This window comes from Onychomys torridus, chromosome 5, assembly GCF_903995425.1.
Source record: "Onychomys torridus chromosome 5, mOncTor1.1, whole genome shotgun sequence".
Lineage (NCBI taxonomy): Eukaryota > Metazoa > Chordata > Mammalia > Rodentia > Cricetidae > Onychomys > Onychomys torridus.
The window spans coordinates 110,972,571-110,987,307 of record NC_050447.1 but is presented as its reverse complement, the minus strand read 5'-3'; the positions used below and the strand labels follow the sequence as shown (position 1 = coordinate 110,987,307).

Genomic DNA, 14,737 nt, shown 5'->3' with positions numbered 1-14,737 from the left:
GTGGTGGTGCACGCCTGTAATCCTAGCACTCGGAGGCAGAGGCAGGTGGATCTCTGTGAGTTCGAGGCCAGCCTGGTCTACAAAGGAGTTCCAGGACAGCCTCCAAAGCTACAGAGAAACCCTGTCTCGAAAAACCAAAAAACAAAACAAAACAAAACAAACAAACAAAAAAAAACCCCAAAAAACCCCTTACTTTTAAAATAGCAGATGTAAAAGTGGTAAGCCTTTTTAGCATTTCATAGATCTGAAAATCACCAGGGGACTGCACCCACATCACATGATTTAAATGGCCATTGGTAATTGTCCATTATTATCATTATCATTATTATTATTATTATCATTATTATTATTTTATTGTGTGTACATGCATGCGCACATCTAAGAACAGCTGTAACCATAAGGAATTACTTTTGTACCGAGGGACTGTATGTCTCTCACCCCAATGTAAACATTAAAGCCAGTCAGCCAATCTTCATTCATGCAGAGCAGTCAGAAAAGGAAGAGGCATTATGTGAAGGGCACCGGGAGCAAAGCCAGGCAGAAGGAACAAAAGTTTGCTGAGGACAACGGGACCTTGTTTGTCAAGACCTAAACAGACGGATGAGCTGCAAAATGTTCTCTGAAGAGAATCAAGGTTAGAACTAGCCTGTGACTCAGATGGAGTTTTGTGGTGACAGGGCTGCAGATACTCAAGCCTCCCTGAACTTTCCATAAGCTCTACCCTCAGGGCCAAGACATCTTTCTTTTGGTCTTCATCTTCATCTTTGTCCTCCTCCTCTTCCTCTTCTTCTGCAGTCAAAGCTGCCATTTAAGTAAAAGTGGTAAAGAAAAAGCTTGGGGATTTAGCTCAGTGGTAGAGCGCTAGCCTAGCAAGCACAAGGCCCTGGGTTCGATCCTCAGCTTCAAAAGAAAAAGAAAAAGTTTGGGCTGCAGAGATGGTCTTGAAGACCTGAGTCAGTGCTCAGCACCTACATCGGTTAGCTCACAGGCACCTGTAACTTCAGCTCCAGGGGATCCAACACCCTCTTCTAGGCTCTGCAGGTACCTGCACACGTTTGTGTAGTCATACATACAAACACACATCAACATCAATTAAACCTTAGTAAAAGGCATCCAAGAACAACTGGTTCCGGTCGCTTTCTACACACTAAGGACATCTTCCTAATTAAAAATTCAGTGGGTAGAAGGTGAGGGGTAAGAGCCCAGAGCTGGCAAAGGAGCTTAAAGCACCCATGAGAAAGTGAGCTAGGGAACCCCAGCTGTTACAGCTGGAGGGGATTCTCAGATATTGCACCATCCTGACCCTTCACTGTGGAACGAGGAACCAGAGCAAAGGGAAGGAGGAAGAGATGAGGACTGCAGCTGAAAGGGACTGGTTGTTTGCTGGCACTCTGTCCTCCTGTGGCCTAAAGACACAGGACGAGATGCTCAAGAGGGGAACTGGCAGGAACAGTGCATCATTGTCTCATGAGGTTCCAACACATTCAGAGAAAGAACAGTGAGCCACGGGCTTGTACAGAGTTGGAGAAGGGAGGAAACTGAGTATGTAGAAACCACACAAGAGGACTTGAAAGATGACAGCTTCCTCCTCAGATGCAGTTCCTGGAACCTAAGCAGGATAAAGAGCTAAAGCCACGTTTGTGCTGGCTGGCCCCTATTTGGACAGTTAGCATTTGGCATCCTTGCTCTACTGTAGGGCGTGGGTAAATCGGAGAAATGTGTCGAGACAAAGTGTAGATGCTAGAATAATCCCACATAGTAGACGACAGGATGGAAGAAGGCATCTCTCACAATGCAGGCAGTTAGCTTAACTACAGTTTAAATTGGGTTTTGCTCAATGCTGTTGACTGGAATTTAGTTATTTAAAAAGTAATTTTATTCTTTCCCTTTCTCTTTGTGTGTGTGTGTGTGTGTGTGTGTGTGTGTGAGTGAGAGAGAGAGAGAGAGAGAGAGAGAGAGAGAGAGAGAGAGAGAGAGAAACAGAGAGAGACAGAGGAGAGAGGGAGAGGGAGAGAGAGAGAGAGAGAGAGAGAGAGAGAGAGAGAGAGAGAGAGAGAGAGAGAGAGAGAGATCAGCATGTACATGCTATGGCAGGCATGTAGAGGTCAGAGAAGAACTTGTGGGAGTGGTTCTTTTCCTCTACCATGTGGGTCCTGGGGACTGAACAGGCTCAGAAGCTCCTGAACCAGCAGTGACGACATTCTGGCAATCAGAACTCAGGCAATCCTAAGGACTGGACTCTCCAAAGGCACAGCTGGGCTATCCGTCCCAACCTCCAGTGTTTCCACCGGGCACATAGCTGCCCTTCACAATACTGTTCTAAACTTTCCAACTGCCTTGATTTTCTGTTGTTTGCAAGCAGAATGACAAGATGTCTAGTTAAATATGAACTTCACTCAAATCAACAAGTAATGCCTTCGTTTGTCCCTAACACTACAAAAATTACTTGTTGGCCTAAAATTTAAATTTTGCTGGTGACCTATAGTTTATCTAGCAATCCTGTACTACACATATAGTAATAATTTGGTATTTTTTTTAGTCTTATCTATTAATATTTAAATTGTAAATACCACAAGAGTAAGGACCTCAACTCAATGTACAAAAATGTACATATCTCAAATGATCAGTGATACAAATCCTGTGATAATATACTCAGAAAATTACATCTGTGAAAAAAGGTATTTGGTTATTGAAATACTCAAAAGTATCTGGCATAAAATAATTCAATAAATATTCTGTATTTAAGATTCTAAAATCCAGCTTCTAAAAACTGACATCTGAAAAACACTTCTGGGATATCACTTTGGTAATTTAGCTCTGTTATTTAGAATTTTTGAATTATGAGAGTGTTTCCCTCAACAGATAACATTTTACAATAGAACTTAAAATTATTACCACTACCAATCATCTATGTATTATAAATATTCAAAAAAAGTATAAAAAATAAACAAGTAGGGGGAGGTGCAGCTACTTCAGAGAAGGGGGAAAAAGGCCAAGTCACATTTTGCAGTATTACCTTTCACATGTACGGTAGCCACAGAACTCCACAGAATGTTCAAAATGAAAAGGTGGTTCTGAGGACACCAGGATGAGATTTCTCACATCAAAGCACCAAGCTCTTTACATCTCTAGAACATTAATGTAAAATCCCTCTTCTCTGGAATTGCCTCCATACTTAACTTAGTAGAAAACCTTGACACTTGTCAGGCAAGGGATGTAGGGAGGGAAGTGAGAGAGCCTATGACCACTGTCACCTGTGTCCGATGCATTTGTTTACCAATGAATGCCCCTTGGTGGCTCAGACCACAGGCACAGATTATATGGAAACTAACAGGCTGTGGCTTCTGAGACATGGAAGAATGGAACATGAGAAAAGGGCCCCAGACTTCAGGTCTACCCCTACCCCTCAGTCTCTTCTTTCAAGACTCACCACCTGGTGAGTCCTGAGGGCCTTACCAGTGTGTGTGAGCATATGCCTCTGGAGGGAGCTGGCCCAAGGGAAGACCCGGGGACAGTGGGGACAGTTGATCTTCTGCAGGCAGTTGGCATAGGAGTTCCGCTTTGCTCTCAGCAGCCTGTCTTCTGCAGGGCCACCCTGCTCCTCATCACTGGGTCCATGGTGCTCTGCAGGGGCTCCAGACACCTCATCCTGAGTATCATCCTCTGCAGTCTGCAGAAATGGACTGAACTTGTTGGTATCTGTGGTGGCTAGCATCTTCTCGATACTAGCAAACTCCCCGCTGGAGTCCAGGTCCACACCACTGTTGGTGGTGAGGGGCCTGTTTCTCATTCCCCTTTTCCTACCCCTCTTCCGGGATGAGCCAGAGGGTCCTTGCTCAGTAGGCAAGGCTTCCTCTGGGCTGCTGGCCGTAGAGGGAGGGTCACTGGATTCTTTAGGGCTTGTGATGTCAGTGTGGTTAGTGACAACTTTGGGGATGGAGCTTCCTAAGCTGTCTGTGGCCACAGTGTTACTGCTGGTGATCGATGGCCCAGGGTCAGCCACCTTCGTTTTCAGCAGAGTAGGGGCCGAGGACACAGATGAGATGATCTGAGCAATGGAAGCCAGTGGAGGCAGCTCCTCTGTCATGGGGGGCTTTGGCAAGAGGAGGGGAGGTTTGGGCCGTAATGGCCGAAGCAAGGCCGGGTTGTTCAAGAGGGCAGAGTTGCCCAGGAGGGGAGGGTTGCTAATGAGAGCTGAGGAATAGATGGGAACAGCCAGGCGCACGGAGCCCTGGAGGGGCTGAGTGTGGGCTTCCAGGTCAGCAGCTGTGGTGACGGCCACTACAGTGCCTGTGGTGTTTTCCAAGCTCCCTCTGGGCTCCACAGTCACTGACAAGGTAGGGCAGGGTGCTGGGCAGGGAGATTGCTGCTCAGCTTTCCCAGATTCTGGTTCTGGTTTCTTGGTGTCACTGGGGACAACTGTGTCCTTGTCTCCTTTCTTTACGCTCTTGGGGATGGATAGGTCAATGGGCTCCATGGAGCAGTCGTAGAGGGCAGAGGAGGAAGAGGTCAGCAAGGAGGACACATTTTCCTGCTTCACTTGGACCAGTGCCAGGCCCTTCTGTGAGAAGTCAAGGGGTTCGTTGAAGTCCACTGCAAAGCTGCTGGCTGGCTCCAGCTTGACAGAGATGTGGGAAGGCAGGGGCTGGGTGGGGCTCATGTGAAGAAAGCCATTTTGGGGCTCCAGGAAAGTGGCGAGGGGCTTGCACTCCCCGAAAGCAATGCAGCTGCCCTCTTCTCCTCCTCTGGCGGAGGCCTCTGTGGGCATGTCTGTGGGGGCAAGGCCACCATCCGTGGCAACCACATAGCTCTCAATGTCACGTTCAGGCACGTGCTGGTGTTGCTTGAGGATGTGATGGACACAGTTGCGCTTGGCCACAAAGGTGGCACTGCATTCTTTGCACTCGAAAGGTTTGTGGCCTTTGGGGCAGCCAGCCAGGCCTCGGCTGCAGTGTGTGCGCATGTGAATGCGCAGTGCACGGTAGTGCTTCAGATCCTCACCGCACAGCCGGCACACTGTCTCCGGGGAGCAAAAGGCACCCACCAGCTCCGCTGCGCTGCTGCTCACGTACTCGATGTTCTTTTCGATGTCCTTCCGGGTGGTCTTGAGGTGCTTCTTACGAAGGTGCCTCTCACAGTTGGCTTTGACCGTGAATGGGTAGTGGCAGATCTTGCAGATATAAGGCCGCTCCCCGCTGTGTGTGCGAAGGTGGCGGATGAGCGCGGCTTTGTCTGCAGCAATATAGTCGCAGATGTTGCACTGGTAGGGTGAGATGCCCAGATGGGAGCGAACATGGGCGCGCAGGACTCCAGAGAAAGCAAACACCTGGTTACAAAAGCGGCAGGGGTAGAGCACCTTGCGCATGGCAGGGGTCTTCTTGCCACTGGGGCCGGTCATGATGGCCTTGAGGTCACCCTCTGTTATCTCCTGCTTGATCTTTGCCTCCATGTTTAGGGGCAGCAGGGCCTCGATGATGCTGTCCTGTTCCAGCTGCGTCTTCATCTCAGGCTGGCCTGGCAACTCTACTCCAGGCTGCTGCAGGAAGAGCTGTGTGGTGGTGTTCGGCTGGACCCCAGACTTAGACTGGAGCAGATGAGCATTGGAGGCTGCTTCGACTGAGCCCTTGAGGAACTTCAGGGACTGCGGAGGAAGGCTAGGGCTGATACAACCTGGGGATGCCTGCTGTGCATTGATGAGAGGTGGGGGTGTAGAGGTGGCTACCACTGTCCGAGGTGTGACCAAGGGCTTTGGCTTCAGAGGAGGCATGTGCTTGAAAATGGCCTGAAGGGGTGTGGCAGGAGCCTTGGAAAGTGTCGGAAGACTGATTTGTGGAGGAGCTGAAGCTGCCATCTTTAGAATCTGTTGGATATCTGCTAGCTCAATGGCCGACTCTCCTGAAATGGGCTTAACCACAATACTGCTGTCCGGCTGGATGATGAAGCCCTTTTGGAAGGGCTGCAGGGACAGATGCTTCATGCTCTCCTTGGAGGCTGGGAGGACTGTCAGAGAACCACCTAAAGAAGCAGCTTCAAAAGGGGACAGACTCAGCACATTGGTGCAGCCAGGGTCCTGAGGTAGCTGACACTTGAGTGTCTGGAGCTGTATTGCTTGGTTGTCGTCCGGCAGGGGCTCCTCAGGAGGTGCAGGCTTCATGTCTTTGGTGTGCTGCAGGCCCAGCAAGGCCAGGAAGACCTTCTGGTCCGTGGTGTCGTCAGCCAGGGTCTGGGTCTGGAGCTTTTCCCGGGCCTGGTCAGCAGCGAGGTGGGTCTGCCTGTGCAGGATGAGTGAAGACAGCATGGGGAACGCCTTGTCACAGGTATCACACACGAACCGGTGCTGCTCGCTGATGCACCTCCGCAGGTTTGTTTCACACCAGGCCTAAGTGAGTCCCGCCAGCAAAGGCAAGGAGAAAAGGTAAGGATTTAGAAATGACCCCAACCAAAGGGGGATGGGAGGAGTGTCTGTTGTGTAACAGCAGCCCCTTTCTCTAATACTGGGAGCCAGCCTTTCTGAGCGTGAATCTGAGACTGAAGGAGGAAAATGACAAACGAGAGCAGGAGTCTGGCCTACAGCCTGTGAGCCACATGTGGCCACAGACAGCTATGGATGTAGTTTACCACGACTGTAAGCCTACTTAAAACACGACAAGACACTTTCCTTTGTCACTCAACTGCTCAGTTCACAAGTGTGAACCCTATAGATAGCAATGTCTTAGGTGGTATGTGTGTGTGTGTGTGTGTGTGTGTGTGTGTGTGTGTGTGATATATATATTTTTTTTCTCTAATGTTCTTTCTCTCACTAAAATCCAGCCTGGTCTAGTCTATCTTCCTTGGGTTTCTTGGGCCGAGGGGGTAGAAGACCTTTCATCTTAGATTAAGCATTCTGTAATTTTTTTTGTGTGGAGCTAGCCCCTCAGTGCCTTTGCCCATTCTTCGGGCTTGAGATTTAAAGCTGTATATTTACCGTCCCATCAAAGCCCTGTTGTCATCGTTAGTGTCTGCCTCACAGCAGGGTAGTTTCCAAAAGGATGGACATGCCTGAAAGAATCATGCTTGTTTGATTAAGGACACCGTCACCAGCGATACACTAAAAAGCACAGTGAAATAGTCTCAAAGTGGAGTTCTAGCTGAGTCTTTAAAAAGGGGAGTGCTCACACTGGTGGTGAGCACAAAGCCAGCACCTGGCAGACTGAGGCAGGAGGATGGCCAGTTTGGGCAGTGCCAGACTAGCTGAGAGAACAAACCAGGGTGCCTTTTTCACAAAATGATGAGAACTGGCTGTTTCTGTGACTGTGTGGGGGGACATAAATCACCTGGGAAGAGTCATGCATGTACGTGTGTCAGGTACTATGCACTTGAGATCTGTGGATGCTTCCTATCTCGATTTCACACATGGAAAAAATTAAAAAGTAGTTTTGGTAGTTTCCATATAGGCATGGAACAAATTGGCTTATTGGCTTATTCAAATCTGTAATGATCCAAGGAGCTGGGAAAAACAGCTCAGTAGTTAAGAATGTTTGCTGCTCTTCCAGAGGGCCGAGTTTTGTTCCCAGCACCTACATCAGATGGCTCACAAACACTTACAATCAGCTTTAGGGGATCCAATGCTCTTCTGGCCTCCAGGAGCATCCACATACATATGACAGATATCAACACACACATACACACACACACACACACACACACACACACACACACACACACACACACGACCCCCCAAAAAGTTCAATGCATTTTAATAGAAACTGTTAAAAATACCTAGCTGTAAAGCAGACACTAACAATTACAACAGGGCTTTGGCAGGAATAGTGAATATACAACCTGAACTCTCAAAGCCTGAAGAATGGGCAAAAGGCACTCACCGATGAGCTGGGTTCACACAAAGACTCATGGAAAACTCAATCTAAGTTAAAAGACCATTGGCCCCTCTCAGCCCAAGAAACCCAAGGAGGAGAGACTAGGCCAGGCTGGATTTTAGTGAGAGGACATTACAGAAAGCACCCGACCCCACCCAGCTGCACAGAATGCAAGAGGTAGCTGCAGGCTGAATGGGTCCCTCAGCATACCTGAGAAATTCGAGGGAACTTCCTACAGGAGAAGTCAGTAAATCCTAAGTCATGGAAGCCAGCAGGAATCGAAGGGTTGTTCTGGATGAAAGGCCTTCCCATGGCGTCTCTGGGAAGCTGCTTGTGGACAAGGGCATTGTGGCGCAGCAGCCCTCGGTGTGTGCGGAAGGTCACACAGCAGATGTCACATCTAGAAGGGAGTGACAGCCATGAGGAGGCAGCTCAGTCTTGCGGTCTGTTAGCTTTAGCACAAGCTTTGTTGCTTCATTGTACTTGAATAAAGTAAAGCATAATTGCTAGTGGGTAGCGCACGGGCGCACACACAATCTCTCTCCCCCCTTTTGTTTTTATAAAAATATATTCTAGTAACTCTGGATACCAAATCTTTGCAGGTGGCACGAGATACATGTATGACACCATCATCCAAAGTCCGTGCCCAAAGAGAAGACCGTTTAGGATCCTGAAGTCATCAAAGCAAGACCTTGTCTCAAAAACATCAACAAAACACAACAAAGCCTATGTATGCTGCTGGGCATGGTGGTACAAGGCACTGAAGAGCCCTTTTCAAAACAAACACCACACGCCTACACGACACTAGTGAAGTCACACAGCACTCCTGGTATGCAGCAGAGATATTGGTAGTACTACCACTTCTATCAGAAAAATCACCACACACTGAGCTCACAATAAGGACAAAAGCCCTCCCGGGGAAGTGGACATCAGGCCAATAGGATAGTGGTTACCATGATCTCTAGATCTTCACTGAGTGAAATTTCAGGTGCCGTAATAATGGTAGTATAAGCACCCCAGTCTGTAACTCACTGTAGTCACTGGAACCCATGTGGCTAGTTAAATGGAATTCATCAAAACTCCTCGTGCACATAGAGCTCATTGGTGTGGGGCAGGGCAGATGTGCACATTTGCATGATGGCAGAAAGATCTATTTATTTGTATAACCACATCTCACACTCATAAACCCTCTTGGGGGGGTGTCTTGTTACCACTTTTTTATAGAGGCAAAGCTACTTGCTCCCATTTACACTACATACTAGCTGGTGGAAAATTTCTTTGTTGTTCCTTCTTTTCTGGAAAGAAAGACAATGAAATCCCCCATGCTGCTGAAATGCTGAAGAAGAGTCTGTGCAGCCCTTTATCACTCCCTAGCAGCTGCAGCAGAATGTAGCCTTGTCGGATTCCTACCTCTGGCCTCTCCCCTGGTAATCTGGAAACACCCCCTAAGCAAGATTTAAAATAACACATTCCCATCAGCCACTGGAAACACAATGCTCTTTCTGAGGGGAGTCTACTGAGCTTCCAACAGTTGTGGCCAGAACACATGTGAGGACTGGACATGCTTCATCCACTGGTTCCCCTGGTGTGGCCCCCACATGCACCCCTTGTGGGTAGGGCATGTCCAAGGGAGATTTGAGGCTCCATCCCTTGTCAGAACACAGAGGGTTAAGTCACAGGCTAAGCAGGACAGCACAGACACACACTGCACTTTACCAGGATCTATTTTCGGCTGAAACAGGTTGAGTTGTGACTTGAGAGCAGACATATGATGCTGACCTCAGAGGCTGGGGAAACCATGTCTGGAAATGGGACTCTAGCTTTTAGACCTTTTAGGTTCAAGTCAACTGAACATGGATATCAGCCCACCTCCTCACGCTATTCTAGTAAAAAGATGAGAGAAATATCAGAATTAGGTGAATCAACCTCTCACCATGTTCTTCATTAAGAAATCGCTGCTAAGTTTTTGCATATGCTTTTTTAAATGCTCCTTAACACACTGATCAGAAGGGGAACTACTTTACCTCAAATAAGCAGTAAGAGCGAGGTGAGGTTTTATAACTTTAAATCATACCAATGATGACCTTCAGCAGCTGCTGAGTGTGGGGCAGGGCCTCAGCTGACAGAGCCCAACCCTGATTTCCTTAGGCACGTGTAATGTGAAGGGTTCCTTCTCATGCTTTTCAGCCTGCATACTTATGATACTATGAGAGCTTTTGGAAGGGGTGGGGAGAGCACAGGGAATGAAGAGAAATGTCCATTGCTCAGAATGTCCCATGGCATCATCACGCTGCTGGGCTCAAGCCTATGACACTGTGTTGGTCTCTACGAACCAAAGATAATTCAAGGGCAATGATGAGGACAGAAGCCACACTGCATCTTCCTTCCATGGGAGGCCCAAAAACAAGGGGGACACAGCAGGAGACCCGTCACCGGTGCCTCCTGTAGGCATCTCCACTGACTGTCTTCAAGAACTCCTTCCTTATTCTTCTCAGGGTAATTTACTACATTTTCCGTAGTATTTGTAGAATTTTAAATTAATATTTATCAGTGCTGGGCACTATCCTAGACACTAATTTTGTCCTAATCACAGTAGATAAAGTTAGTAAGAATGAGCAGTTACTCCCAGGAGTAGAACACTTCTCAGCAAATGTGTAGTTTGAAGCCCACAGGCTTGTACTTAGCAGAAGGGCTTGTTAATCAGGTAAGAGGTTTTACAAGATAATTTATATATACTTTAAATACTACGTTTGTGATGTAATATATAAATATAAATAAGTGATAATACCAAACAATGATCATCATTGCCTAGGGGTTCTGCACTTGTAAATTTATCTACTAAATTAAATCCCAAATTGATACCTTTAATGATTTTGTGTTCACTCACAAATATGTACTAAGCAACGACAAATCTGAGTTGTCTAATAAATATACCCTGCTTAAACAGCAGGAAATCGCGTGTGGCCTCAGTCAGCCCTTAAACCATAAGTGGAGGTCCTTCTGGTATTTCACACCATGTTCCTTGTGTTCTGATACTTTTTGTTGGTAGTTTTGGTAAATAAAGGTTTCTAGATGTGGTTCTGAAGGATCATCTAGTGTCTTAAGCATAGGAAGCTGTGATGTGCCTTAAGGAGAGAACATGATGCATTAGGGATGCTCTATTCAGGCATGGGTTACAGTGGTATTGGTTGTTGTTGAGTTCAATGTTAACCCATCAATAATACATATTCAACACTAGGCTTTACACAGAAACACCAGTTATGTGTTGATCTTAGCTGAATGAAATGGATCAAGAGTCAGCAAGAACTGGCTCCCCAGCAGCAAAGCTTCAGCTCAGGCACTCATAAACGCCACGCAGGCCACTCCTCCTCAGCTCGCAGGTTTAATCTGGGAAAGATTCACGTGGAAAAACAAGTGCTCCCTCCGCCCACCCTCTGCCCACCCTCTGCCCACCCTCTGTTCTTAACCAGCTGCTTCCTTAGGCCCTGCCTGCCTTCCCTGGGGCCACAGCTGAGAAGAGAACTCCCTCTCCAACCTGCACGCTTGGACCCTCCAAATCAAGTCTAAGATCTACTTTTCACACTTGCACCTTCACAGGAATTCAGCCTAAGCACCCCTATTTCACAGTTTGAAATTCTTCCTTATTTCTTAAGAGTCTCAAGTATGTAGTCCTGGCCTAGAACTCTCTATGTAGACCAGGCTGGTCTCAAACTCACAGGAATCTGCCTCCTTTGTCTTCCAAGTACTGTATCCCCACCCCCCACCCCCCAACACACACAAGGTTTTCAGTGTAGATCAGGCTGGCCTAGAACTCACAGAGATCTGTCTGCCTCTGCCTCCCCAATGCTGGGATTAAAGGAGTCCACCACTGACTGGCTGGATTTTGTCTGTTTTTTAAAGGATCCCCGATACCGAGTAGCTGAGACAATAGGCATCTTTGCTTCCCTTCTAAAAAGGTTTTAGAGTGGTGGTCCTCAACCTTTGGGTCTTAATCCCCTTACAGTCACATATCAAATATTTACATTATGATTCATAACGGTTGCAAAATTACAGTTATGAAGTGGCAGCGAGAAAAATTTTTGTGGTTGGGGGTCACCACCACATGAGGAACTGCATTAAAGGGTCTCAGCCTTAGGAAGGTGGAGAACCACTGCTCTAGAGGATCTCACAAGCAAGCTGCTTGAAATGGAAGATAAAAAACAAAAAAGCAAATAGCCGTAACGCCCCAACCAGAACACATCCTCTTAAATAAACCAACCCAAACCAAAAAGCCACATCTGCTTTGAAATCATAAATGCACTGCAAGGCTGCGACACTCTCAGAAGATGGCGTGCCTCTTTCCCTCACACTCAGCACCTGTTGATGGACTTTACATAAAGCCAGGGAGGAAAACCGTCACCTAGGAAAGTAGGGCCTTTATCAGAGACAAGGGTTTTTTACAGCCCTCCCCAGAGCGGGAAGCATGGCTTTGCAACCTTGTTTCGAAGGGCTTGAAGGACAAGGGAGGTCACTGTAAATCTGTGGAGCCTGTGGCAGCAGGCAGAGCCTGCAGCTGGTGTTACCCTCAGGGTACTGGCAGACCTGGCTTGGGTTTATCACTCACTCTTCATTAAGGCTACAGCCATTGGCTGGGTGGTCCCCAGGACTCTGTTGTCCTCAACCTGGCTTTGTGGAATATCTCAGCCCTGCCAGGAAACCCATAAAGACAATGATTGCAAAAATATTTAGAAGAGGCAGAAACATACTCAAGAGTCAGTGAGGGGAGAGCTGTAGGAGAATTTCATTTTGCAACAGACCCTGACGACGTGCCAGGGAGAACTTTTATATACCAAACTGACTGTCTTTTGATTTTCTGGCAATGGAAATGGCCCTATGTTGGAAATAGAGGGCAGCTTTCCCAAATGGAGACCAACTTTGCTGTTAGTAAAATAAATGTATTGGGCGTGTGTGTGTGTGTGTGTGTGTGTGTGTGTGTGTGTGTGTGTGTTTTCCTTTTCTGGAAACCCAAAGAAACTATTAGAACGTATACTTCCATCCAAAAACAAAACCGTCTTTTCAAAATCCTATTGAAATAGGTTACTCCCCCCCCCCCCGGGGGGGGGGGGGATTCAGTGGAAAAACTGCCAAACAGTTTAAGGAGAAATTACACATGGAACAGAGGGGTGATTTAAAAAAAAAAAAGCAGACATTCGCCTGACTTTTCCACAAGCATGCTCACTATATTGACTCACAGCAACAGCTTTCTGCACCCCCCAGGCAGAACACGGGTACTGACTCACTTACAAAGAACCCAAATTAGCAGCGCATTAGCCAGTATAGCTAAGAAGATGAGAATCTGAATTTGGCATGTTAGGACAGAGTCCAACATTTTTCCCAGTCACTGGATCTGGGGTCCTACCTCAATGGGGAGGAGGGTAGGACTTCAACAGTAGCTCTTGATGGCGGGAGGAGGAGAGAGCTGGGGCGTTGCAACGAGAAGAGAGCTAGCTGCCTGCTGCTTATCTCTTCTCTCCCAGTCTCCCTTAGTACCACTTGTAATATCACTGATGGGTTCTGGGTAGGTGTGAAGCACAGATAGGAAGGTCTGTAGGTGGGGGTCCCAAGGACCGGAAACCCCTCCCAGCAGCAGGGAAGGCTAACTGAGCAAGGTTTTGATTGTGGGTGTTCGTATGTAAGTTGTAGCGGTAGAATGGGGGTGCTGGAAAACTAAGCTCACAGAGCACCCACGATATATGCTTAGAGAAGTGTTTTTCAGTTGTCAAGGACACGGGGAGTCACTGTCACAGAACTGTTCTGTAGGCCAGGAGTGTAGCTGAGTGCAGGATAGCTGCTTACCATGTGTAAGTCCTGGGTTCAACTCCCAGTCATAGAGGAAAAAGAAGTTCCCCATCTTTTCTCTATCAACTAGCAGGAGACCATCACATTCCAGCTGTGACTTTTGCCAGGTTGGAAAGATTTTATTGCTAATGTACTTGGCTCCACAAGGACTGATCTCTACTCTAACCTCAAGCCATCAAGCCACAGAAGACCTGACCCTGCCAGCCAGCACTCAACCTGCTCAAGTCACCACAGCCAGGAGTAGGCTAGCCAGACCTACCAGGTCAAGGAAACACTCATGGTTGAGGTTTTTGTCCTTTCAGTTCTGAAAAGACACTGTAATGAAACAGGCAATGTTGTTCATACTCCAATCCACTCAGTCTTAAAGGAAAAGCTCAAAGATTTAGAAAACACTGAAACTGAGTATGGAGGATGCACACTTGTAATCCCGAGCACTTGGAAGAGGAGGGAGGGTCAGAGTTCAAGGCCAGCTTAGGCTACATATCAAGCTGGAAGCCAAGCCATCTCCAACGAAACTGCTAGCTGCTGTATGCCACGTGCCTAATTAGGAAGGGAACTGAGAGATATACGCCTTTGATGGCAAGCATCCCTGTGAAAAGGGGAAGGATGCAGTGAAAGAAGGTATCCTTCTGTCATCTACCTTTTCTTTTTGCAAGAACACAGTGAGGGTAAGGTAGAAATGTAGTGGGATGTTATGATGGTGTGCATATCCACTACAGGGACTCAATGATCCAGCCCAAAATAGTTTAAAAAACAATGGAACCAGATGTCCATTATAGCTAAGTGACACTGGGATGTGCTTCCTCCAGTATCTGCTACAGTAATATCTGGTGACCTTAATGTTCTAGAGCAAGATGAAAATCCTGAAGTTAGCAGAAATGTTTTAACAAGCGGTAAGCCACTCTTGGTCCCCTATGCCCTCCCCACTCTCACCCAGTCCCACCAAGTACAATTCTGGGCAGTGTGGTCTGTAAGCCACGCAGCTGCTCCCCTATGGCCTCTTCAGTCTTGCACAGTCCCAGCAAGTGTACCTCCCAGGTAGT

The 14,737-nt window shown here is 47.4% G+C and overlaps 1 protein-coding gene across 3 annotated transcripts in view; it reads right to left on the bottom strand.

Annotated features, from left to right (window-relative positions):
• Nucleotides 1–14,737, bottom strand: part of Rreb1 (ras responsive element binding protein 1) — a 131,870-nt gene that overhangs the window by 14,103 nt on the left and 103,030 nt on the right. For all 3 annotated transcript variants that reach the window (XM_036188633.1, XM_036188632.1, XM_036188634.1), the window contains exons 9-10: nucleotides 8,067–8,256; nucleotides 3,457–6,379 (exon numbers count right to left, since the gene is read on the bottom strand). In XM_036188633.1, the coding sequence (XP_036044526.1) occupies nucleotides 3,457–6,379; nucleotides 8,067–8,256 (3,113 nt within the window). The remainder of the gene's footprint in view (nucleotides 1–3,456; nucleotides 6,380–8,066; nucleotides 8,257–14,737) is intronic.